At 47.0% G+C, this 27,661-nt stretch overlaps 2 protein-coding genes across 3 annotated transcripts in view; one reads left to right on the top strand and one right to left on the bottom strand.

Moving 5' to 3' along the window:
* The window catches only part of LOC119167773 (uncharacterized), a 933,880-nt gene extending 906,847 nt beyond the window's left edge, over positions 1 to 27,033 (top strand). For both annotated transcript variants that reach the window (XM_075891061.1, XM_075891063.1), the window contains 2 exons: positions 25,134 to 25,187; positions 26,898 to 27,033. In XM_075891061.1, the coding sequence (XP_075747176.1) occupies positions 25,134 to 25,187; positions 26,898 to 26,981 (138 nt within the window). In that variant the 3' untranslated portion in view covers positions 26,982 to 27,033. The remainder of the gene's footprint in view (positions 1 to 25,133; positions 25,188 to 26,897) is intronic.
* Positions 5 to 4,353, bottom strand: LOC142804292 (uncharacterized). The gene is made up of 3 exons (XM_075891059.1): positions 3,728 to 4,353; positions 1,294 to 1,360; positions 5 to 200 (listed from the first exon to the last, which is right to left on the bottom strand). Exons 1-3 carry the CDS (start codon positions 4,334 to 4,336, stop codon positions 193 to 195), a joined length of 684 nt encoding a protein of 227 aa, XP_075747174.1. The 5' UTR covers positions 4,337 to 4,353; the 3' UTR covers positions 5 to 192.
* Positions 27,034 to 27,661: the final 628 nt, after the last annotated feature.

Raw genomic sequence — 27,661 nt, 5'->3', positions numbered from 1 at the left:
CATGTATGGCGAGCTTGAAGTCTTTTTGGTCCGTTATACAGGCGATGGAGGCGGGAAGGTGGTTCCAGGCGGCGCTTGTCCTTGGCACGAATGAATCATTATATAGTCTGGTGCGACAGGATGGTAGGCCCACCTTAAAGCGATGATCCATCCTTGGTGATATGAAGCGAGGTGGATGAAACAGGGCGTCCTTCAAATGGCTGTTATAATGATAGATTTTGTGAAAAAGGTTAAGGCGAGACAATGTGCGGCGCAATGAAAGATCAGGCAAGTTTAGGGTGCTCTTCATGGATGTGACACTGGAATGACGTGAATAATTCGATAAAATGAAACGTGCTGCGCGATTCTGAGTGGTTTCGAGAGATTGAATGAGAATGGCATGAGTTGGGTCCCATATGGCGCATGCGTACTCTAATTTTGGTCTGACCAATGTTTTATACAGTGTTAACTTGAGTGACGATGGCGCAGAGGAAAAGTTACGGCGCAGATAACCAAGCATGCGGTTAGCGTTGTTAATCACATATTCTGTGTGTTTATTCCAGGAAAGATTAGAAGATATGTGAACACCAAGGTATTTGTAATTGTCAACAGATGGTAATGGAATGTTATTGAGGGAATAAGTACGCGGACAGTGGGTGGTAGTGCGACGTGAAACTTGCATGCTCTTGCATTTAGATATGTTAAGTGTCATGAACCATGTGTTACACCATGCGAATATGCTATCTAGGTCGCGTTGAAGGTTAAGGTGATCGACATGACTGGTTATTTTCTGGTAGAGGACGCAGTCGTCTGCAAAGAGTCGGACAGTAGAAGAAGAAACACAAGAAGGAAGATCATTAATGTAAATTAAGAAAAGGAGTGGCCCTAAAACGGACCCTTGCGGTACACCAGATGATACTGCGGAATTAGGTGAACAAAAATTATTAGCTGTCACGTACTGGCTGCGGTTAGAGAGGAATTCTTTAATCCATGTAAGTACATTGGGGTCGATGTTAAGCTGAGTAAGTTTGAAAATGATTAGTGCGTGTGAAACGGAGTCAAATGCTTTAGCGAAATCTAAGTATATGCAGTCAGTATCAAATTCAAGATCTGCGTTAATAAACAAGTCGTTAGTAAAACACAGCAACTGTGTTTCGCATGAAACTGTCTTACGGAAGCCATGCTGATAAATGCTAAAGAAGGAATTAGATTCAAGGAATTCAATGAGGTGCGAGTATATGACATGCTCTAAGATTTTCACTGGAATGGATGTTAACGATATGGGACGGTAGTTATTGGGGGAATGTACATCACCAGATTTATGCACAGGGACCACCTTCCCAGTCTTCCAGTCAGATGGCAGTGTGGACGTCTGTAATGACTGTTCAAAAAGTTTTGACAATATTAAAGAAGAATAGACTTGAGTACACTTCAACATTTTTGACGAAATGCAATCTGGACCAGCTGATGATGACACTGTCAAGTTTCCAACAAGTTTTTCGACACCAACTGCATCAATGATAATAGGGTCCATTGGCAAGAAATCGGTGCTTGTTAACTGTGGAAATATAGTTGGGATGCTGTTCTGAAAGTGTGCAGCAAATACATTACTCAGAACGTTGCAGCACTCGCTAAGAGCGACTGGGACATCAGACTGTATTAATTGGATATGTCGCGTTGTAGTTCCGCTAATGATGCTCCAAAACTTACGTGGATTAGAGCGCAGCAGCGAAGGAAGAGTTTCATCGAAAAATACTTTTTTGGCTTTCGAAAGCGCAGTACAGAATTCTCTGTTAAATGTCTGATAAAAAGACCAATGGTCTGTTCTGGCTGTTGATTTGGCGCGTCTGAATAGCCGCTTCTTTTTATTGCGCATGCGTTTCAACGTGTTATTGAACCACGGAGAACGAGGATTCGATGAAACTTTTCTCTTAGGTACAAATCGGTCAATTAGGGCTAGCAGTTTGTTCTTATAGTCTAGCCAGTTCTGTTCAACAGATCGCTGCTCAAAACCAGCAAAGAATAGGTCAACAAAAGATTGTAACTCTGTATTCATTCCATGAAAGTCCGCTTTGCTATAGTCTTGGATAATTTTTGTTCTTTTCTTGATGGAAACCCGTGCTTTTATTGTGAAGTGGATTATGCAATGGTCGCTAATTCCCGGTAGATGAGTGAAGGGTGAAGCTAGGTCAGGTGTACTGGTAAGTACTAGATCTAATACGCTAGCGGAAGTGGGAGTAACGCGAGTAGGAAAGTCAACAAGCTGGGTAAAGTTGAAGTCGTGACAAAAATTCAAAAATTCCCTACTTTCACCTGAGTTGTGCTTTAAGGTAACCGGGTCTCTTTCCCACATGTTGTCGGGAAAGTTGAAATCGCCAAGAATGAACAAAGGTGATCTCGGGTATCTGACGAACAGCTGATTGACAACATCATGCAAGTCATTGCAAAAGGATGATGATGCAGTTGGTGATCGATAGCAAATACAAAATATTATTTCGCGAGAATCAATGAGCACGCGGACACAAACAAGTTCAAGTGAAGACATAACAGGAATAATATGAGAGGCAAGATTATCGGCAACCGCCAGCAGAACACCCCCACCAGACCGGTAATCGCGGTCGCATCGGTAAAATTTGTAGTGCTTCTCACAATCCAATATTTCTTCATTTCTTACTTTTGTAGAAAGCCAAGTCTCTGTCAGACCAACAATATCAGCGGAACAGGAATCAATAGCAGAAGACAGTTCGACGCGTTTATTCAGGACGCTGCGCACATTAGAAAAGAAAAAAGAAGCGTTTCCTGCGCAGCAACGAGACGGGCGTAGCTATGAGGTGCTAGAAGTGTCAGCACGTGCAGGTAGAGAGGGTTCTTTGTCCTTAGCTTGGGGTGAATTGATTTCGCGAACGCTGTCGCTTTCTGCGCAGTAAACGTAAGTTTTCTTGTTCATGACCAGTTTGTTAACGCGTAGCAAATACGGTTGCCCGGCTGCCTTAGCAAATTCCATTAATTTCTTCCTTGAATTTCGCGTGCTTTTGCAAAAATCTTCGCTAGCTGATACACCAGTTCCTTTGAATTTTTGTCTCTGCATCAGGATAGCATCTCTAACCTTAAATGACGAAAATTTGACGATAATTGGCCGAGCTTTTTTAGCGGCGTAACTTCCTAACCTATGTGCTCGGGAAACTTTGGAGTCAGAAATGTGCATGTCAAGGTGTCGGGAGAGTAGATCACGAACATGGCCTTCAGACTGAGCCCACGTCTCATTAGGGCTGTCCGATATACCAAAAAACAATACGTTCTCTCGTCTGGACCTGTCTTCAAGATCGTCCAGTCGGGCACTGAGTGTCTGGCCTTGCACCTTGACAGTTTCAGCGATTAGACGTGGCACATCACTGACTACTGCAGAACCGTCGCATGACTCGACGAAAGCTTCCACCGCCGACAACCTTTCCGTTAAATCAGCAACAGTTTGCGCTAATGCCTCCTGTTTAGTCTTTAGGTCGGCAAGAGCTTCCATTAGCTCATCGTGACGGTGATCACCTTTTTCAGATAGCTTAGCGATCGCGTCTAGTATTTCTTTGTTAGTATTTGCAGGGCCAGGGTTTAGTTCAACGTCTCCACAACATAGTAGAAGCTTTGTGACATGCACGCATTCGCACACACATTCAAATATGACACTTGGGCACGGTAGGAGCAGCAGACAGACGTTACTGGTTCGCTTACAGTAGAGAGAAGGAGGTTTACTGACCTGCACAAAAAGCAAAATCGGATTTCTGAGCGACCGCATCGTTGCCGCTCCACCGTGCCCACTGAAGGAACAGGAGAATTCCGTGGTCTTTATATGCTCTTGCGTCGCTGCAGTCGCCCGCAGTGTTGTGGACCAGGTGACGATGGAAAGGATGCCACCGTCAGATAGTGGCAGATGACGCAGGGGCGTGTTCATCCAGATCGGGGCCGCCAGCAACACCGGTGAAGAGTAGTTGGCACGCGCTGGATTCGCACGCGATGGTAATGTTCCAAACCAGGCGACTAACTGCACAAAAAGCAAAATCGGATTTCTGAGCGACCGCATCGTTGCCGCTCCACCGTGCCCACTGAAGGAACAGGAGAATTCCGTGGTCTTTATATGCTCTTGCGTCGCTGCAGTCGCCCGCAGTGTTGTGGACCAGGTGACGATGGAAAGGATGCCACCGTCAGATAGTGGCAGATGACGCAGGGGCGTGTTCATCCAGATCGGGGCCGCCAGCAACACCGGTGAAGAGTAGTTGGCACGCGCTGGATTCGCACGCGATGGTAATGTTCCAAACCAGGCGACTAACTGCACAAAAAGCAAAATCGGATTTCTGAGCGACCGCATCGTTGCCGCTCCACCGTGCCCACTCTTGATTACGAGAAGGCGTTTGATTCAGTAGAATTATAAGCCGTCATGCAAACACTGCGGAATCAGGGCGTAGATGAAGTATATATAAATATTCTGGAAGAAATCTACAGGGGATCAACTGCTACCATAGTGCTTCATAAAGAAAGCAACAGAATACCAATCAAGAAGGGTGTAAGGCAGGGGGACAGAATTTCCCCAATGCTATTTACCGCGTGCTTACAGGAGGTTTTCAGAAGCCTAGAACGGGAACAGTTAGGGATAAGAGTCAATGGAGAATACCTTAGTAACCTGCGCTTCGCTGATGACATTGCATTGCTGAGTAACTCGGGGGACGAATTGGAACTCATGATTACGGAGTTAGACAAGGAGAGCAGAAAAGTGGGTCTTAAGATTAATCTGCAGAAAACGATAGTAATATACAACAACCTCGGCAAGGAGCAGCGCTTCGAGATAGGTAATAGTGCACTTGAAGTTGTAAAAGACTATGTCTACTTAGGGCAGGTAATAACCGCAGAGCCGAACCACGAGATCGAAGTAACTAGAAGAATAAAAATGGGGTGGAGCACATTCGGCAAGCACTCTCAAATTATGACAGGTAGATTGCCACTATCCCTCAAGAGGAAGGTATATAACAGCTGTATCTTGCCGGTACTTAGCTACGGAGCAGAAACCTGGAGACTAACAAAGAGGGTTCAGCTTAAATTGAGGACGACGCAGCGAGCAATGGAAAGAAAAATGGTAGGTGTAACCTTAAGAGACAAGAAGAGAGCAGAGTGGATTAGGGAACAAACGGGGGTTGAGGATATCATAGCTGAAATCAAGAAGAAGAAATGGACATGGGCAGGGCATGTAGCGCGTAGACAGGATAACCGCTGGTCATTAAGGGTAACTGACTGGATTCCCAGAGAAGGGAAGCGGGTCAGGGGGGACAGAAGGTTAGGTGGGCAGATGAGATTAAGAAGTTTGCGGGTATAAATTGGCAGCAGCAAGCACAGGACCGGGTTAACTGGCGGAACATGGGAGAGGCCTTTGTCCTGCAGTGGACGTAGTCAGGCTGATGATGATTATCGCGATGTGCCCTTCCTTTTTGCAGTTGTAGCAGACTAGCGGCTTTCGTGATTCAAAAGCCCGTGTGGTATCAGTGCATTGTTTAGGAACCTCACTCGATTTCTCCACTTCCGTTCGCCCTTCCTCTACAGTGTCCTTCGCAAGAAACGGGTCCTTCCTGAAATTACGGTGCGGAGCGGGTTTCCGTTGATCAGGTTTCTCTGAAAAGTGCTCTTTTCTTTCATCCTTTTGAACGCGCATTGTCCTACTATGCAAATTTTGGCGAGTATATTACTCCTCAGCTAACTGCCGCCTTGTTTAACTGTACTTTACCAAGTTTGTGCTGCAGCCAAAGCTTAACATCCTCCCGAATGCAGCGGTAGAATTGCTTATATGCAATGCACTCTACCACTTTATCGCGATCGTCATAAACACCTTTGCTTTTGAGCCATTCAAATAAATCGGCTTTAAGACGAAACGCGAAGTCAACGTGTGACTCATTCCCCCTTTTAACATACCGCAACCTTTGCTTGAAAGCCTTGGTTGACAACTTATGATGTCTCAAGAGCACTTCCTTGACCTCGTCATAGCTCTCGAACGCTTCCCTCGACAAGCACGTTATCACGTCGGACACTTCACCGGGAAGAACTAAGAGGTTATGCGCCAAAAGAGACCGCTTCAAAGCATTTCGCTCACAGACGTGTTTAAACTTGACGAGATACATCGCCATGTCCTCGCCTACTACAAACGGTCACAGTTGGTCGCGAATTCTCAGACCGCTGGCCTGAACTGTCGCAGAAGCTACGCTAGGCACCTGGGAACTTTGTAGGATTGCCAATTCTATTCGTTTCAACTCGAGGCGCTCCTGTCTCTCGGCCTCTTCACGGCGTTCTCGCCTTTCCGCTTCTTCACGTTCGTGAACTTCTCGTCTTTCAGCTTCTTCGCATTCGCGAACTTTTCGCCATTCAGCCTCCTTGTGGCGTGCTTTGATATCCGCCCAGGTCTCATCGACTTTCTCAGCCGTCATTCCTGCATCCCTCAAGATCTCAAGTATCGCTTGTTTTATTTTCGCACGGCCCAAAGTAGTGCAAGGTTTCACACAAATTTCGATGAGTTCCTTCACTTTAAGGTTCTGCATCATTCACACTAGCCTCTTGCTGCTTGCCCCTGTTAAGAATCCACTTGACGTACAAAATCTGTCTACTAGCAAGACGCGCAAGCAATTTTGAACACTGCCGTGTTTACATCCTCCACATGACCTTTGCTTTCGAAACGCTTCGACTTGGCATGAAACGATCACAGCTAACTCTAATGCTTCACACAGCCCTTCTCCAAAACTACTATAACCTGTGCTAGAGTAGTTTGGTGAACTTAGGGGAAAACATCAGGCACTCACCGCAGTGATGTCGCTGACACCTGCCGATCCCGCAGCTGCGAAACACTGTTACGAAGACGAGACGCCAACACTGTCCCGAAGGTACCACTGCTCCGAACTCCGCCGTCAAGGTCACCAGCTGTTTGGTAGCATGTGTTACTCAGTTCGCGACTGTTGCTGTGCAGAGCTGATGGACGAGCGGACGAGACGAGATGGTTAGTTAGGGCAAGGTTTATGTACAACATAGAAATAGAAGTGTTACAAATTCGGCACTGGGGCCGACAGCTTAGGGGCTGCAAGAGCTGAGATATCTTTTCTAGCACGCATCCGTCGGCTTCTCTCTCTGTTACGAAGCGCACCGCCAATGAGGTTACGAAGAGTGTCACGAAACTCGCCGCTGCCAAGGACACCGGGCACGCCGACTGCGAGAGAGGCTCGAAGCAACGAGAGGCTTCTCTGACACATAGGTCTACTGCTGGCGACGCGCCGCGGTGCTTTTTTTATAGGCACCGGAAGGATCCTTTGAGTCACCAACGTCCACGTAAGAAGCGCCGCTGGCCGTGATGTCATAACCCTCCAGTAGGGCCTTCCACTGGGCCGCGTCATGCTCATGAAATCCGGAGCCACGGTGCGTAGTTGCCCCCAAGGACGAGTGAAGCCGTCACGCATTGCGTAAGACTCGCCAGACTTGGAGGCGCCGATTGCTTCAATAGGTTCGTGGGCTGAGGGAACTCGCTGTGCGTTGCGTGACAAACCGGTGCCGGCGCTTGATGAAGTCGTTGAGTTCATCGCGTAAGGAGGGTTCGACCGCTGGCCTTGACACAGATTGCGTTTGCAGAGGCATTGACGTTCGATGTGGACTCGCAGGCGAAACAGCATCCAAGAACTGCGAGGAGCGATGGAAAAACACGCCGGTACAGTTCTACGGTCGAGTGAAGAGTAATCAAGGAAGTTCGACTCCTCCTGTGGGATGTCAAGGAGCAAAGTTTTGCTGGACTCATACGGAAGACCCCAATCACCGTCGATAAGTTTATCGCTGAATATACTACCATGAAACGAGCACTTCAGCAACGCTCTCTGCAGTACGACCGCTAAGCATCTGTCGCTGCGGTGTCACTATTCGACTGCGGACAGGACTTATCAGCAATCCACGAGCTTGTGCGGAGCGTGGTCCACGAGGAGCTCGAAAAAGTTCGTCCCACTTCTGCTCACCCAAGCGTTACAACTATGGGTAACATTATTCGCGATGAACTCAGCAATGTGACCCAATCATTGCTCCTAATGCGTGCGGAAGCTCCTGCTCTGTCTCACGCCGAAGCATTGAGGAGTCCTCACCTTCTACCGGATGCCGGAGCCCCTCTACTTTTTGACCATCGCCCCCTCAATTCGCACCTGCAAATAACTACGAGAGCACATTCCAGTATGGCGTTCCGCGCGAAGTCATCCGTAAATCTGACGTATGTCACACCTCTAACAACAGGCCCCTTTGCTGCCACTGCGGCGAATCAGGCCATCTGTACTGCCAGTGTGCGTATCGCAGGAAGGGCCTTCAGAAGTGTCGCCCTATCGTGCGTCGACCCAGCAACGGGGAGCGTCTTCGCGAGATTCAGCAATAGCCAGCAGCCCAGCAGCTCCGTTCCCTCCTGCACAAAGCCACCAGCCACGCTCACCTTCTTTTCGGTGCCTCAGCTCACCTAGTCGTTACGCCACGTTCTCTGGTGTACAAAACAGGTCGCTAAATCCTGGCCCATGCCAGAAAAACTGAAGGCAGTGACCTCTGGTGGTGGGGCCGCTGTTGACTGAATTGACATACATCCTCCTCCACGACACGATGAAGACGCCGATTGCGTGTCGCAGGAAGGGTCTTCAAGGGCTTCACCCTAACGCGCGTTGACACTGAACGGGGAGCGTCTTCGCGAGATTCAGCAATACCTAGCAGCGCAGCAGCCGTTCCCTCCTGCACAAAGCCACCGGCCACGCTCACCTTCTCCTCGGCGCCTCGGCTCGCCTAATCGTTACGCCACGTTTTTTGGTGTACGAAACAGGTCCCCAAGTCCTGGCCCACGCCAGGAAAACTGAGGCCAGTGGCCTCCAGAGGTGGGGCCGCTGTTGACCGAATAGACAAACATCCTCCGCCACGACACGTTGACGATGCCGATTTCCCTGTCACAAAATTTTCTTAACGCCACGCAGCAACTTTTGCCGATATTTGTGTGCCGTTGACAATCGCTTGGTCACCACACTTGTGGATACCAGCACCAATTACTCCGTTATAAATGGTGACTTCACGGCTACTATCCGAAAAAGGTTACGCCATGGAACGGTCCACAGCTCCGTACCACGGGTAGTCTCTAGTGACACCGGTTGGAAGGTGCAATGCCCGAGTACATATTGACACTTCGACCTTTATCGGGACTTACGTCGTACTGCAGGAATGCTCCAGGCAGGTCATCTTGGGATTAGAGTTCCTTCAAGAATATGGGGCTATTACAAATCTCCGTTAATTGCTAGTTACGTTTTCATATAACGCATATCCTCAGGATTGTGAATCGCATACCATGGCGTTGCGTGTATCCGACGATTCAGTGGCAGTACCGCCCCATTCCAGTGTTCTGGTTAACGTGCTTAGTGACATCAACCGACCGGCCTTTGACGTTGTGGAAGACAATGTGTCTGTGCTCTTGACTCGTCAAGTATGCATCACCTCTGGTCTCATAGAACTGACACAAGAGCACGCGAAAATTCTACTAACAAAGTTCAGTCGCGAATACCTACACTTCATGAGGCAGTGTGTCATCGCTTACTTCGAAGAAATTGGAGACTCTAGAGCCAGCTTATCACTCGCGCAAGTCTCTTCTGGTCCTCATGACGACAAACAGTCTCCGGTTGTTTGGATATGAACTGTGCACTGTATACTTCAAAGCAAGACATTCTTCGCTCCCTCCTGTTTTTATTTCAGTGATTGCTTTGCCACAGCGTCTAAAATCATGCAGACACCCGTCGCGAAGCCCAGAATCCTAAAGAGCCCATCAAAAGGCCTATTCGACGACATCTTTAACGAAGAAGTGTGGCAGCTTGGGCTAGTTGGTATGGCATGATGATAGTTATAGCGTGAGAACAAAACCATGACACAGAAACAAGAAGGACACTAAAGACACGTGTCTTTCGTGTCCTTCTTGTCTCTGTGTCGTCGTTTTGTTCTCGCGCTTTAACTATCGTCATTCTTAACGAGTTTCCCGCAGAGAACAAGACGCCTGTGATAAGTGACGGAAACGACGACAACGACTGAAGAGCGGGGCAAGGCGCATGTGTTTTGAGGCAACTCTGCACTGATCAGCTGATGACTTGTGGTGGCCCATAGAAGTGGCGTGCCATGATTGGGCCATGTGTGACTATTACCTGGAGTTAAGCTTTGTGGCTTGGGACGAGCCGAAGCAGCGGCAGGCAGAAGACAGCGGGCGGAAGCGTCGGACGCAGGCGATCCAGGTTCCGGCCTGGGAACGTGGCCGTCCACGCTGCTGCCGTCCAACTACCCATTGGGGCGGCATTGCCGGCACGAGTACTGCACCTCGGGGTGTGGCCTGGCCTGCTGTTCTCTTCCTCGCCGAGGGCATCGCGGATCTCGTTAAGGCGTCCCCGTGGTCAGCCGTTTGGCACAGCGACGGATGTGGCCTGGATAATGGTCATGGCTGCGCCGAGCATCGCGTCTCAACGCAAGTAGTTCGAAGGACGGGCGGGCCATTTTTACGCATGGAGCATCGCGTCTCCGATGCAGGTTGACTGCTCCGTAGTCGTTCCCACGCCCCCACTCCACCAAGCATCATCGTCACCATAGCATCGCGCATCGAGACGCACTCCGCTCGTGATCGCCTGTCGCCACCTCCTGCCCTGCACCTCGGCGTTCGTCGGGCCGCCTGTCTCAACGTGAGGTTTTGGAACTTTCCGCTTTGAACTCGCGTTCATTAGTTTTCTCATTCGATCAGACAGTTTTGTTACTTATTCGCCTTCGTGGTTTTTCTGGTTCTGTGTTCTATTTTTTACCTTTCGTGCTCTGTCATAAACGTCGTGTACGTGTGTCGTTACTGCATCGTCTCAAATTCCATTTCTCCTCACACAACACGCAAAAGAAGCATTGACAAACCTTAGCCCCGATAAAGAATATTTTTGTTCCAATATATGGCGAGCCTGCTAGGATTATAAACTCTTTTTTTAAATATATTTAGGAGGCTCACCTAGTTTGTGTGCAGTGGCTGAGCAATGTACCCTGAAAAAGGATCACCATTCTGTGTAGAACATAGTAGGATTTAGGCCAAGGAAGAAATAATTGGTTGTAGAAGCAGTTAGGTGCAAACTAACGCAGGGTACACAAGCGTTCAGGTTGTGTGATCGTGAGGACAGTGAGGTTGTTGGGCGGGAGCGCTGGACGCATCTAATGTAATAGCGGAGACAGCACCTTGGTAGAGTCCGTTTCGAACTCTGAAACAGTCAAGGGCCCTGGATTCACCACAGTTGGTGAACCAGGAGGTGTAGGTCGTGCAAACGATAACGTTCAGCTTAGAGGCAAAGGTGGCTTGACAGGTGATGGCTACAGCCGTCGCAAGGACATTGTTAGTCAAACAGGCCTTGAGAACTTCAGTTGATGTTCCGCGTAGGCACCTTGCACTCTCGGAAAATGTTAGGCATGAGGGCTGCCCCTCCGCGGTGGTCTAGTGGCTAAGGTAGTCGGCTGCTGACCCTCAGGTCACGGGATCGAATCCCGGCTGCGGCGGCTGCATTTCTGATGGAGGCAGAATTGTTATAGACCCGTGTGCTCAAATTTGGGTGCACGTTAAAGAACCCCAGGTGCTCAAAAATTCTGGAGCCCTCCACTAAGGCGTCTCTCATTATCATAGCGTGGTTTTGTGCCGCTAAACCTCACAAATCAATCAATCAGGCATAAGGGCTCGAGTGCTCTGCTTAGTTTCATGTGACGCTTCTAGCAGGATATCAAGTGAGCTGGACTTTAAAAATTCAATCTCTTTGAAGACTTGAATCAAGGCACGCAACCTATACTAGGACACTCAATAAGTTGTTGGAAATTAAAAGTAGGATTATAAAGATTCTAATATTTGTTAAGGCATAGCAGATGCTCTGCAGGTAGCTCTTCCTGCAATCATTGTAATTTATTTGAACAGAACAGTCACATTGGCAATATTTGTTAAGACCAAAGTTAAGCGCATTTGAATTCAGAGTTTGCTCCACAATGGAGTTTTCAGAGACATTTGAGTCACGCACTAGTGACATGCGTAAATGATGCGAGCTAGATAAAAAAAGTATCTTACCTAGAAGTAGCGTTCCATCGTCCAAGGAGTGTCACTAACACGCTGAAGGAAAGTGCCACAAGTTCGTTAAAAGAGCTGAAACACACATTTGTAAAAGCGTGATATCAAAAATATCTGGCCAATTGAAATCATTCATTTGTCCTGTTCACAGAAAAAGGTGGTTACTTGGCGTAAGTAACCATGAATGTACCCCAGATCTCTCACTGTATAGTACAAGAAATGATGAAATCTTGCACTGTTGTTGGTATCCGCTGCCTCTATGTATGTACAGTTTGAAAAGTTTTCCTTCTTTTGGACTGTGCGATTGTAGGTTCGAATCGGGCTTGCAAACGATGTGGTACCTGCAGATATATGACAAAGCAGTCATCTTATGTTTTTGTTCATCACCGTATATTTGAGAAAAGTTGTTTCACTGACACAGCTTTCTTGTGTGGGGGGTTATTGCGATGAATGAAGTAAACGACAACGACTGAAGTGCGCGCAAAGCACGTGCGATTACGAGGCAACTGTGCGCCAATCAGCTGATGACTTGTGGTGGCCCATAGAAGTGATGTGCCATGCTTGGGCCACGTGTGACCATTACGTGGCGGTAAGCTTTGTGGCTGCGGACGAGCCGAAGTAGCGGCAGACGGAGGACAGCGGGCCAAAGCGTCGAACGCAGGCGATCCAGGTTCCGGCCAGGGAACGCGGCCGTCCACGCTGCTGCCATCCAACCAACCAGCTGGAACGGCATTGCCGGCACGAGTACTGGATCTCGGGGCGCGGCCTGGCCTGCTGTTTTCTTCTTTGCCGAGGGCATCGCGGATCTTGGTGAGGCGTCTCCTTGGTCAGACATTCTGGACAGCGACGGACGTGGCCTGGCTAATGGTCACGGTTGCGCCGACCATCGCGTCTCGACGCAAGCTGTTCGCAGGACGGGCTGGCCATTTCCACGCATGGAGCATCGCGTCTCCGATGCAAGTTGACTGTTCCGCAGTCGTACCCACGCCCCCACTCCACGAAGCATCAACGTCACCATAACGTCGCACATTGAGACGCACCCCGCTCCCGATCGCCTTTCGTCACCTCCGGCCCTGCACCTTGGCGTTCCTCGGGCCCACTTTGTCATCGTGATGTTTTGGAACTTTCCGCCTTGAAGTCACGTTCATTGGTTTTCTCATTTATTCAGACAGCTTTTTTACTTATTCGCCTTCATGGTTTTTCTGGTTCTGTGTTCTATATTTATCTTTCGTGCTCTGTAGCAAACGTCGTGTGTGTTGGTACCACGTCGTCTCAAAGTCCATTTCTCCTCGCATGACACGCAATACAAGCGTTGACGAACGTTAGCCCAGATAAAGAATATTTTCATAACAATATATGTTGAATGAATGATTGCAATTCGCCATATATTTATCAGATCACGCTTTAACAAATGTATGTCTCAGCACTTCTAAGGAACTTGTGGCACTTTTCTTAGTATGGTAGTGACACTACTTGGCTCATTGAACGCTACTTCTAGGTAGGATACTTCATTTATTTTCCAGCTGGCATCATTTACGCTAGTCACTAGTGTGTGACTGAAGTGTCTCTGAAGATGGCATTGCTTAGCGAACACAATTCCAATGCACTTAAGTTTGGTATAAACAAATATTCCCAATGTGGTTGTTCTGTTCAACCAAATTATAGTAACTGCAGAAAGATCTACCTGCAGAGCATCTCCTATGCCTTGACAAACAATTGAATCTCTATAATCCTATTTTTTTACTTTCCAGCAACTCATAGTCTCCTAGTATAGGTTGCGTGTCTTGACTCAAATCTTCACAGAGATTGAATTTATCAAGTCCAGCTCACTTGATATCCTTCTGGAAGCGTCGCATGAAACTAAGCACAGCTCTCGAACCCTCATGACTGACGTCTTCCGAGAGTTCAAGGCGCCTACGTCGAATGCCAACTAACATTGTCAAGGCCTGCTTGACTTACAAAACCACTTTCGGCCCCAAGCCTAACGTTATCGTTCGCATGACCTAAGGCTCCAGTATCACCAACTGTGGTGAATCTAGGGCCCTTGACTGCTTTCGAGTTTGAAACGGGCTCTACCAGGATGCTATCTCTGCTATTACATTAAGTGCGTACAGTGCTCTCACTTCCCTAATGATCAAACAACCTCCACGCTCCTGCTCCTGTGTTAGTTTGCACCTAACTGCTTCCACAACCAATTATTTCTTCCTCGGCCAAATTTCTGCTATGGGCAGAAAAAAGGAGAACGGTGCTCCTTTTTCCGGTTTCATTCCTAAGCCGTGGCACACAAATAGGGTGATGCTCCTAAAGATATTTAAAACAAGAACTTAATCTTGGCAGGCTCACTATATATTGCAATGAAAATATTCTTTATCGGGGCTAAGGTTCGTCAACGCTTGTTTTGCGTGTCGTGCGAGAAGAAACGGACTCAGAGATGACATGGTAACAACACACACCATATTTATGATAGAGGACGAACGATAAAAACAGAACACAGAACCAGAAAATCGTGAAGGGGAATAAGTAACAAAACTGTCTAATCGAACGAGTAAAATAATAAACGCGAGTTGAATGCGGAGAGTTCCAAAACCTCACAATAAGATACGGGGCCTGACGAACGCCGAGGTGCAGTGCAGGAGGCGGCGACAAGCGATCGGGAGCGGGGTGCGTCTTGATGTGCGACGCTATGGTGATCATGGTGCTTGATGGAGTGGGGGCGTGGGTACGACCACAAAGCAGTCAACCTGCATCGGAGACGTGATGCTCCATGCGTGAAAACGGCCAGCCCGTCCAGCAAACAGCTTGCGTCGAGACGCGATGCTCGGCGCAAACATGACTATTACCAGGCCACGTCCGTCGCTATGCCGAACGGCTGACCACGGAGACGCGTCGCAGAGATCCGCGATGCCCTCGGGAAGGAAGAGTACACGGGGCCAAGCCGCGCTTCGAGATGTAGCACTCGTGCCGGCAATGCCACTGCGGCTGGTGGTTGGACGGCAGCAGCGTGGACGGCCGCGTTACCTGGTGGGAGCCTAGATCGCCTGCATCCGATGCTTCGGCCCGCTGTCTTCCGTAAGCCACTGCTTCGACTCGTTCCCAGCTGCAAAGCCTATCGCCGCGTAATGGTCACACATGGCCCAATTGTGGCACGCTACTTCTATGGGCCACCACAAGTCATCAGCTGATTGGCGCACAGTTGCCTTGAAATCACACGTGCCCCTCACCGCACTTCAGTCGTTGTCCTTGCTTTCTTCAAGCATCACAACGCGATCCACGACCAAGTGTAACAAATGCTTGCTGACGACATCATTCAGCCATCTACAAGCCCATGGGCATTGCCGGTTGGGTTGATGAAAAAGAAAGATGGCACATCACGTTTCTGTGTTGATTATCACTTATTTACCAGCGTGATAACGAAAAAAGCTTATCCGCTTCCTCGCATCGATGACTCACTTGACCGCCTTAGAAACACCCGATGTCTTTCATCCGTGGGTCTACGGAGTGGTTATTGGCAGATTGAGGTCAATGTGCGTGACCGGGAAAAGACCGCCTTCATTACTCCTGACGCGATGTTCGAATTCCAGGTGCTTTCTTTGCACTGTGCTCTGCTCCCACGAAGTTTAGACGAATGATGGACACAGCTTGTCTGGTCTGAAGTGGCAATATAGGAAGGAGTCGTTGGTTTTTTATCGACTTTCTTGAAGCTTCTTCAGTGTCTTCGACGTACTTGAGGCGCTTCCAACAGCAGACCTGTCACTCAAACCCGAAAAATGCCACTTCATCTACGAGAAGCTCAGGTTTCTGGGCCATGTCGTCAACAGCGACGAAATTTGCCCCAACGCTGAGAAAACACTAGCTGTCGCTGTCTTTTCGACTCAAGCGAACAGAGACGACGTACGCCGTTTTCTGGGCCTTTGTGCGTACTATCGTCGCTTCGTTCCAAACTTTTCGAAAATAGCAGAACACTTCCACCAACTCACGAGAGACAACGCTGTTTTGTGTGGACCCCAGAACAGCACGAAGCTTTTTGGAGCTATGATGAGCCTCGAGATTCCTTCAATTTTGGGTCATTTTGACAAAAATGCCGACACTGAGGTGCATACAGATGCAAGTAATGTCAACCTCGGAGCCATCCTTCTGCAATGGCAGGAAAGTATCAAGCGAGTGATCGCCTACGCTAGTCGTACGATATCATCAGCTGAACAAACTATTTCACCACAGAAAAAAAATACCTAGCTGTCGTGTGGGTCATAGCCAAGTTCCGACCGTATTTGTACGGGGACCCTTCACTGAACACCATTTTTTGTGCTGGCTTTCAGGCCTCATAGACCCCTCAGGCAGTCTCGCTCGATGAAATCTCCACCTACAGGAATTTAACGTTACGGTAGTTTACAAGTCGGGACGCAAGCAGATCGATGTTGACTGCCTATCACGTGCCCTAGTCAACTCGATTCCTCCTGACAAAACTGACTAAGAGGTGCGTCAGTTTTGCAATAAAAATAAATTGTTCTTACGAGCGCCTCAAAAAAAAGTTTCTTCATTGCCATCACAGCCACCGACTTGGCTGAGAAACAGCGTGATTACACGGAACTTCGCCCAATCATTGACTTATTGAGGGCAAGCTTTAACAGCCACCACGAAAATTCAGGTGACCTTCCTCATATTTCTTCTGTGACAACACCCTTTACAAGCGGAGCTTTGATCCCAACGCTGGAGCCGCCCTGCTATTTGTACCATATGTGATGCGAGCCGAGATCCTTAAGGCTTGCTATGTTGAGTACTTAGGGTTCACACGTACTCTGGTCCGTATCTGCCACTCATACTACTGGCCCAAACTGCTCCATGCCGTCAAGTACTACGTCAAAACCTGCCAAGGCTGCCAGCGTCGCAAGACCCTGCCCATGAAATTTGTTGGTCTTTTGCACCCTGTGGAGCCACCTCAATTACCGTTTCGACAAGTTGGTATAGACCTGCTAGGCCCATTTCCGAAATCTTCAGTGGTGAATTGCTGAATATTAATAGTGAGGGGCTATTTAATGCGTTATTGCGAAACACGAGCACTCCAACGCGGTAGGACAAGCGATGTCGCGGATTTCTTCATTCATTCTGTCGTACTTCGCCATGGTGCACCAGCCGTGGTTCTGACAGAGGCACGGCCTTCACGGCCCAACTGCTGGAAGAAGTGATGATGCTCAGCCACACCGTACATCGCCGAACGACAGTTTACCATCCGCAAGCTGACGGATTAACAGAACGGCTCAATAAGACCACCACAGATATGAATTTCATGTATGTCAACATGGACCATAGGAACTCGGACAGTGTTCTCCCTTTTGTGACTTTCGCATGTAACACAGCCGTGCTAGAAACTACAGGATTAACACCTTTTCTCTTGCTTCACGGCCATGGAGCTCAACGCAATGCTTTCACCTGACGCCTTTACGACCATCACCGAAATTGCTGACCAGTATGCACAGCGCACCGAAGAAGCTCGACAACTAGCTCGCCTGCACATTCATTCTCAGCAACAACGCGATTCTCATAGTTACAACTTTCGCCACAGAGAAGTCACCAACCACCCCGGAGAAAAAGTATGACTCTGAAGTCCCGAACGCCAACGCGGGCGCTCTGAGAAACTTTAGCGTTGTTACTTCGGCCTTCACCAGGCTCTTCAGCGCCTCCGCGATGTAAACTGCAAAGTTATCGCAGAACCCAGCGTGCGGTCTTCCCATTAGGGCGCCCAACCGGACATCATCCACGTGGCTTGGGTGAAGCCGTATTACTCACGCTGAAGACTTGCTCTTGCCTTCATACATGTGAAAACATCGAGTCGATGCTTTTCGAGAGGGGGAAAAATGATATGAGCATGCAGTGGGTGTCTGGCTGTTGCGTGGCTAGTTTCATCATTCCATGTGCGTGGTGAAGAATTTAGGCTAGAGCGCGACGACGACAAACTCGCTCTGCTCGATCGAAGCTGCTCCACTGTTTGTTACACTATTACTTGCACTCATTTTATTACCGTGACAATATTTTTCCAATTTGTATGGTTAGCGGTGACGTACACCGAAAGCATGTCGCCGAGGGTGGAATGAAGCGTTCGGTGAGGCCATTCGTCTGCGGGTGGTAAGCAGTAGTTTTGCGGTGGACAGAATGGAACTCCGTGAGAATGGCTTCGACGACTTCCGACCAGACACGGCCTGAATCGCTGAAAAGCTCCGGGAGTGGACCATGGCACAGTATGAATCAATGCAGCAGGGAGGACGCAACATCACGCGCAGCAGCTGCAGGGGGAGCGGCGGTTACGGCGTGTCGCGTTAAATGGTGTACGGCAACGACGGCCCAGTGGTTACCAGCCGGCGTCAGAGGAAGTGGTCCATACAAATCGATACCTACGCACCCAAACGGACAGTCAGGGCAGGGTAAATGTTGCGGACCGGCGTGCGACATGTGTGCTGACGGTTTGTGGTGTTAGAAAGCGAGGCAAGAGAGAATGAACTGCTGCACGTAATGGTACATACCGTACCAGAAACAACGTTGTCGAAAGCAGTGGTAAGTGTTTGATACGAGAGAGTGCAGCGCTTTTCAGATAAGATTGAAAGAATTCACATATCTCCGACCGCAGACTGCGGGGTATCAAGAGTAATCACTGCCAGCCATCGACGTCGTAATTGCGTTGGTGTAGGAGGCCGTCACGGATGGCGAAATTGTGAACTCGATGACGCAAGGCACGCGTGGGTGGTTTTGCGGGCGGATCAGAAAGCAAGTCGATCGGTGGGGTGATCTAATTATCCTTTCGCTGTTCGCTTGCGAAGATGTCAACATTGATGGAAGAAACAGCAATTTAGGATAGTGAGAAGGGCGCGTCGTCTTCAGGCAGAGGGAAGCACGGGAGTGCGTCGGCTGCTGGCATTCGTTGCGGTACAGCACGCGGATGTCGTAGTCTTGTAAACGAAGAGCCCAACGGGCCAGACGGCCTGAGGAATCCTTCAATGACGACAGCCAGCATAGTGCGTGATTGTCGGTGACATCAAATGGGCGACCATACACATAAAGTCGAAACTTTGTAAGACCCCAAATGATCGCCAGGCACTCTTCATCTGTGATGGTGTAGTTTGTTTCAGCTCTCGTGAGTGTACAGCTTGCATATTGCACGACATAATCAGGGAATGTGGGTTTGCGCTGTGCCAGGACAGCGCCGAGGCCTACGCCACTGGCGGCCATGTGCACACCTGTCGGGGCCGTAGGGCCCCAGTGGCGTTGAATGGGAGGAGACGTCAACAAATGGCGGAGCTTTGCGAACGCGTCGTCGCACTCGGATGACTACAAATGGAGGAGCCCGTTACTTCCAAGGAGCTTCGTGAGTGGTGATATGATTCTGGCAAAGTTTTGTATGAAGCGTCGAAATTATGAGCGCGTGCCACGAAACTACGCGGCTCTTTGACGGGCGCAGGTTTGGGGAACTCGGCCACGGCCCAAATCTTGGCTGGATCATCAAGAATACCGTACTTGGAACCGACGTACCCTAGGATGGTGAGTTTCCGTGCTGCGAAACTGCACTTCAGATTTAGTTGCAAGCCGGCATTGCTCACACGCACCAAAACTTCTTGCAGACGTTAGAGATGCGTCGAGAAATGTGGAGCGAAGACAATGACATCGTCGAGGTAACACAAGCACGTGTGCCATTTAGGTTGCGCAGAAGTGCGTCTACCATTTGCTCAAAGGTCGCAGGTGCAATACATAGACCAAACGGCATGATGCTGAACTCGTGCAAGTCGTCAAGTGTGACGAAGGCAGTTTTCCGTCGAGCGTCGTCAGCCATGGGTACTTGCCAATACCCCGAGCGCAGATAGAGAAAAGAGAAAAATTTGGCTCCGTGAAGGCTGTCAATCGCGTCATCGATACGTGGCAGTAGATAAACACTCTATCGAGTGATAATATCGAGCCATCTGTATTGCCCACAAAACCATACAGAACTGTAGAGAACTGTCTTTCTTCGCAACAAGAACAACAGAAGACGCCCATGGACTGTTCGAGGGCCAATGCAACTTACAAACTGTTTTTCTATGTCGTGCTCTCAAACTATCCACTCCTTCTGTCCGCCTTTTAGCGTACAAATCAATTGTTTTACCAATATTAGATTACGCCACTATTATATGAGATCCTTTTACTAAGACTAACATTAACAAATTAGAAAAAGTGCAAAAAAGAGCAGTTCGTTTTGTCTACAATAATTTTTCGAGGACTTCCGTTACTGACCTATTAAGCAGAGCTCAACTTTCACCTTTATCATTAAGATACCGTAACTTAAGGCTTAAGTTTCTGTACCAACTAATTAACGGCCAATATCAAGTAGACATAGCCGATATTTTTTCTTTTTCTTCTGGCTACTCTACCAGGCAGAGACATGACCTCACCATAACCCCCTTTCCCACACACAATAATTGCTTTAAGTATTCATTTTTTCCTCGCACCATAGTCGAGTGGAACAAACTAACTAATGCAATTGTTTCAGCACCCTCATTGGCATTGTTTTCCTCGAAATTAGAAAGTGTACTAACCAGTTGAATTGTTGAATCGTATTACATACCACTGTACATGCTTGTATATTTGTAGTCTTCTATTTTTTATTGTATGATATTGCCAGTTGAAGTTTGTATTTGCCCTATAGACATTGTATAACCTGTATATATTATATGACATTGTACTTGCCATTTGTTCATGACTAACTTCATATACCACCCTGCTAAAATCACCAAAGGTGATTGCAGTATCTGTAAATAAATAAATAAATAAATAACAGTGTACGCGGATGGGTTGGTTACAAAAATAGCGGCGTTGTGTTGGGTGACTCGCACGGTCGCGAAAGATACTAGCAACTCTCCCACTACAAGCATGGTCGGATGGCGAAACGAGTGCACTTGTGTCGGAGAGATTGGCGCAGTAAACCAACACAGCCGTCGTCGAGGTTGAAGGCACTGTTGTACCATCTTTCATGAGAATGTTGCTCAGTGTCGAGAGACTGTCTGCTGGCGTCAAATGCGAGGAGGGTGAGAGTTCTATTTCGGCGGAGGTACAATGAATGCCGGCGTCATTGCGGGAGAGCAAATCCCATCCAAGGATGGCATCATGAGAACATGCAGGAATGATGATGAATTGGGCGACGTACAGAACGTCCTGCATAACTACGCGATCTGTGCACCCTGCTGTAGGATGAATGCGATGCGAAGTAGCGGTACGGAGGGCCAACCTAGAAATTGGCATCGTCGCTTTTTGAAGTAAGCCGCAAAATTTTTCTTGATACGGCAGCTCCAGTGTCAATAGAAGCCGATTCACAAACACCGTCCACAAGCACGTCAATGACATTGAAGGGGCTGTTGTAAGGGTTTTCACATTGCAATAGCATCGCAGTCCTTACCTCAGGGACTGCGACGACTAGTTTTTCCGCTCATGAGCTGCCGAACTTGGCCGCATGGTGGACAGAGAACAACGTCATGGAGAAGGCGACCTTCGAGGAGATGGAGCTTGGCGAGACGGTGGTGGCATAGACGGTGGTTTATCGTGATAGGGATGGCCGAGCTGGCCAGCAACACGCGAACAGGTGGGAGCTGGCTGTTCGCGAGGGCAATGACTTGCTACGTGACCGGCGTAACCACAGGACAAGCAGATGAGCTGGTTGTCGGATGTGTGCCATTCGTTCTTCGGGGTAGGTCTCACCCATGTCACAAGAGCCGAAGGACGGAACGGTGGCTGGAAATGTTACATGACGGGCTGAAGCTGAGGCTGAGGGTTTGCATCGGCATACGTAGCGGGGATACCCACTGCAAATAACGGAGGTTGAGAGGCAGCTTTGGCGTAAGTCAGAGGGGCGTGTGCTGGAACGACTTGAGGCGGCCTGGCGACCACTTGGGCGTTACTCAGGAGCGTGGGAGCCGGAGGTTGTTGGGGATGGTACGCAGTCATGACCTCCGCTATTTCCTACTCAATCACTCGACGGATGGGAGGGAGAAGGATAGTGGCCATTTGTTGAACAGCCGCTGGGTGGGAAAAGGGCAAGAAAAAGAACTGGCGCGATTTCCTCACGGATGAAGGACTTGAGATCTGCCATCAACGCCACTTGGTCAAAACTGGCCTCCAAGTCAGCAAGCCTTGCAGCTCGTGGTGGAGAGCGATGGGTCATCGAACGCTGCCGGCGGAGCTCCTCGTAGCTCTGTCATGGTGTGATGACCTCAGCCATTGTGCCAAGGTTTTTGGCAAGCTGCATCGTGAAGGCATCATTGTCAACGTCTTTCGTGATCTTTCGGATCTTGTCAGACTCGAACATGGTGTGATTGGATTTGTTGCATATATCTACACCTTCAATATAGCTGGTGAATGACTCACCAGCCTGCTGGGCGTGTTCACATAAGCGCTGCTCGACTTGCAGCTTACGAACGGCAGGGCGGCTGAAAACGTTGATTACAGTGGTCTTAAAATCGGACCAGGTTGCGAAATCAGACGTGTGGTTATTGTACCACAAGCTGACTGCGCCCGCAAGGTAGAACACCAAGTTTGTCAACTTGCCGTCCTCGTTCCATTTGCAATCGTTTCATAAATTCTTTTTTCCTCGGACTAATAATAAGTGATACGAGTTACCTTTTGAAGCGTTCTCTAATAATAATTACCTGCATGTTGATAACTATGTATCTTCTTCTTTTCAATAGTATAACACAACGTTTCGACCGTCTCGCACTGCGCTTGATTTACATTCTGTACTTGCGATTTAGATTGTCTTGCTGTCATCTTTATTTATTTATTTTTGTTCTATGTTCAACTGTTTTACCATAGTTTTATTGCTTGAAATGTTCTCGTAAATACAGTTAAACTGTACAATATCTCTTCATGATGGCTCCCTATTTAGTCTTTTGAACGCAGTGTACTGTAAATAAAAAAAGTAAAATTATACTGCTCTCTCTCATAACATAACTTCCCTGTATTGAACTTGTCCTTTTCTTCATCACAATTTGATTTTCGCAAAACTTACCTATGCGAAACACAACTAACGTCATTTTTGAACAAGTTACATATCATTCTAGACAACTTTTTGTTTGCCGACGGCATTTTCTTCGTTTTTCAAAAGCATTCGACAAAGTTCGCGATAATGTTCCTCTATACAAGTTTACTTTACTCACCATTGACTCTAAATTTCTGACCTTGATTGAATGTTTTTTTAACCGCTCTCAATTTGCTTCAGCAAATAACGCTAGCTTAGGACTTAGCTCCGTAGAATCTGGTGTTCCACATGGTCTTATGCTTGGTCCCCCTTTTTTTCTATTTTACAAAAACAGTTGACCTTCTTGCGTTTCCTCAAATATTCATCATTTTGCAGATAATTGCGTAATCTTCAGGAAAAAAACTTGTGACAATCATATAACTCTTCTTCAATCTCACCTGAACGTGGTCTTTTTATGGATGGAGTAAGGAGTAGAAATGGAATTATATTTAACAAAACGCAAATTTATGCGAGTAACCCGATCGAAACTATTCTACCTTCTCACAGACTCAATGGTCTGTGACCATTACAGCCAGTTTCATCGTAAAAATATTTTGGTGTGCATATAAAGTCGAACCTAACCTGTAATAATCATACCGCACACATTATTAATAAAGCAAAAACATGCTTGGTTGCATTCGTCGAAATATTATAAGATCACCTCCTTCCTTGAAGCTTCTCTTATGCAGAACACTGATTAGATCTAAACTTGAATACGCTACATCAGTATGGGACCAATTTCATGAAAGTCTTTCACACGCACTAGAAATAATTAGAACAATTATATTTATTTTTTTTTTTTGCTCTGAGTACAATCTCACTGCCAGCATAACAGCTTTGAGCAATGATCTTTACTTACCAACTCTCACTTCTAGATGTAAAACACATCGTCTAGACTTTTTTATAAGCTTTGCTATCATCCACACTTCCATATTGAACTACTCAGTGCTTCGCAGTAGGTTTCCTATAGACTACACCATAAAATGAGAATCTACCCTGTAGAGCTCACGCATTTTCGCATTTATTTACGCCACGTACATCAAAAGAATGAAATCGCCTTCCCGCACTAACGGTAGAAATTAATTACTCTAATTGAGTGAAGCGTGCTTTACATCAGTGTTTTTTTTTTCATACTTAGTCTACCGTTGTATATGCTACGTGTCATTTTACATGACGTAAGGCCATATTTCACTCTTCAATGCTCTATTGCGTTACTATTATTTCTTTTCTTTGTTGTCATCAGCCCATTGACATTGTATAATATTTTTGGGTTACTTATTCTGTTATTATTACTAATAATCTTCACGCACTGCGCAACTTTGTTCTATTATTGTATAACTGCAACGCTTATTTTGTAAATATAACCACTTCCCTCTGTAATGTCCATTAACCCTGAGGGTAAATAATTAAACAAATAAATACCATATGGGAGGCACGATAGTGAGAGGCTTCGGAAGTTGCCACCCTCTGGCATCCATGGACACACAACGCACAGCACACGAGCCGCTATCATTTCACCTCGACAGCCGTGATCGAACGCGCGCCCTTCGGGGTTAGCATCAGAGTGCCCTAGCCACTGCTCCTTCATGGCTGACTAACAATAAAGTGGTGCACAACAACGTTTCTCGGGAGCCGCAGGAGTGCGTCTTGTTTCGCCAATTCTGACCAAGTGCACTACAAGAGAAGCTTGCAGAGTCAGACAGTTTTGCCTTTGATGGCGCAACCGTCGAGTTTCGGTAGCTCTAGTTAAATATCTATAGTAAATTAACACTGGCACACCATGTGGAAAACACCATAGTGTACACTTTTATGTCATCTTCTCTGTTAGATATCGTTACGGGGTTGAGTGTGTACGCAAAGCTGTATTTAAAGTGAAGAACAAATGCAAAAATCAAGGTGGCTGACCAACATACCTATGTGCCTGTCAGTTTTTCCGGCTCTTTATCTTAGTTCACTTGACCCCTATACGTAACAATATGAAGTGACTAAATGAAAACATTTCAGGTGCTGACCGATATCGCATTACTGGGAGCTGCCTTGGTCCTGTTCAGCTTACAGGTATGAAAGTTCCCGTGCAGCTCTTTGAAGCCGAGATGAGTTTCCAATGCTTATAAAACTTTGGAGAAGAAAAAAGGGGGAAGGCCAACGTATTACGTTGCTATTTAGGCCGACCTCAATTTTCCTTTACCTGTTTGCCAGTAATATCAGAGCAACAGTGGCGCTGATCGAATAAACCTGTCGGGAAGACAAATGAGAGAGTCGTCAGGCTCCTCTCTCTTTTATACTCTTCACCGGTTCATTCTCTCAGCGATATGTGCCGAATACCCCAGGCTTAAACCATACTGCAATTCTTCATCCCGCGTTTATTTACACTACTACGATCCCCAAATGACAGTTACTGAGAACCACGGTGTACGAATCTACAGGTGTTCACACTTATTCCGCAATGCGTTGAAAAAGCGCAATCCCTGTGCGTTCAGATAATGTTCGGGCCTTTATCAGTAATCTAGCTGCTTCATCGGTGCCTTTTTAGATGGCGCTACAACGAGCGGGGTGAGCCGTTTCGGCTGCACGCTCGACAGAAACGCGCATGCTGCTGATCTTTTTTGTTAGCATGTGTGAGCACCCAGTTTTAAAGCCAGGTTTGTCTTTTGTTCGTGTGTGTTTAATGTTGTTCTATTGATCAAGGTGACACCAAGTTGTTAAAAAGTTCCCGAAGTGGTTAAAACGTGTTTTGCACTAAACTACCATTCTGGCTATTGCACTTTTGCGGAGCTTGTGCCTCTCTTCAAATTGCCACTTGAAAGTGATCGTTGGCACAAATATTTGAATTTTCATAGTAACATTTAGCCATGAAAAACCGCATTGTTTTAGTGTGATGGTAATGAAATACTTTCGTGGTTCAAATATTTATATAGTACGTGGAACAACTTCATTGCTGTTTTGCGCTTCATGTGGAATAATTGCGCATTTCAAATATTTCCTTATATTGCATTCACATAGAATAAGCGCAATTATGCTTCGACAAATTTCCGTGGAAATGAAAGCAGCGATACGCATTAAATATATTTATGGTGCAATAATTATCCTCTTTTAATAGAGGAGTAATATTTATTACTGGAGTTTACGCGTCAAAATCATGAGTTTATTAGAATCGACGTCGTATTAAAGAGCTCCTGACTGATTTTGGCCATCCAGGGCTGTTTAACATGCATCTGCATCGAAGAACGTAGGAGTTACTTGCATTTTTCTCCACATAGAAATATTTAGATTTTCGAAAATATTTGCTACAACTTTAGCACACTGGCTAAAGTTGTTTTTTAATTCTTTTTTTGCATCCAAGAATGATGTGATCAGACAAACATATAGGTGCATACGAGCGTAATTTAGCGTTGAGTACTTCTTGATCGATTCATGTTGACGAAGTTCACAGCCAGCTCAAGGCACTTTCATGGTAATGAATCCTTAAACATGGTGAAGCTTTATCTTTTAATCAGAAGTGACAAATTTTTGGTGCTTTAGGTATTAGTCACGTCCCAAGGAACAATAGTTTTAGACAGGCAGAGGAATTTCGATGCGCTAGCGCCACTTCGTTGGGTACGTTGGTCAGGGTGCCGTCTTACGGCTAACATCACAGTGCGCCCGCGAGATCGAACATTATCTGGCCGCTCAGGTGCTCTCATTGTCAACACCTGATTACTTTAACACCATGCTGAGAACTTAGAGCGTTTTTTTTTATAAAGATAATTTAACTTTTGATTTTTGCAGGTTTACTTCATACTGGTCGTCTTCTCGCATTACCAGAACATGAAGAACTCGTCTCGACAATTATCTGTTGTTATAAAAATGTGAGTGGTTGAACAAATATGTGGTCTGGGGAATGAATAAATGAATATATATATAATCTGGCTACATGTGTCTCTTATCATTACATCAAGGAACCTCAAAATGACTTTCCTTAATTCGACGGTACATGAACTTTAGGCAGTTATGGTTTTTTGCAGACGTCCATCTAAAGAAGCGTCGGCGACACCCAGCTCAAAAAAGAAAGCAATTGGAACCATTCGGATATGTGTCAAAATGGTGATACTGATTTCCGATTCACCCAATGATATTCCCTAGAGGGCCATTTGAAATGTTCAATTGGTTTAAGATGATGCGCTTACTTCCAATTGGGCCAGTTGTATTCATTAACTGAACGATTTGAAACAACTATAGTACCAAGTGATATCATTTGAACATATTGTGAGCGCGACAAGCGAATGACTCTTTATTCTCTTTGTAATCATCATCACCTGTACATCTTCTTCATCTAAGAATATCATCACCGGCGTGATTGAGCTCGAGCCTGGCCGAATAAACCGGTTCCTCACAAGTGGTGGAGGTGCTGGGTATGATTTCGATGTCACCTACAGATCTGGGAAGAAGCATCAAGATGCTGATGCTCTATCGCGCTGTCCTTTGCCCAGCGGAAGCAATTCACCATCGATACTCCAAAACAACAGCACCTCTCCAATCGGAGCGCTAAGTTC

Source organism: Rhipicephalus microplus, chromosome 3 (assembly GCF_043290135.1).
Source record: "Rhipicephalus microplus isolate Deutch F79 chromosome 3, USDA_Rmic, whole genome shotgun sequence".
Classification (NCBI taxonomy): Eukaryota; Metazoa; Arthropoda; class Arachnida; order Ixodida; family Ixodidae; genus Rhipicephalus; species Rhipicephalus microplus.
This window is presented reverse-complemented; position numbering and strand designations above follow the sequence as displayed.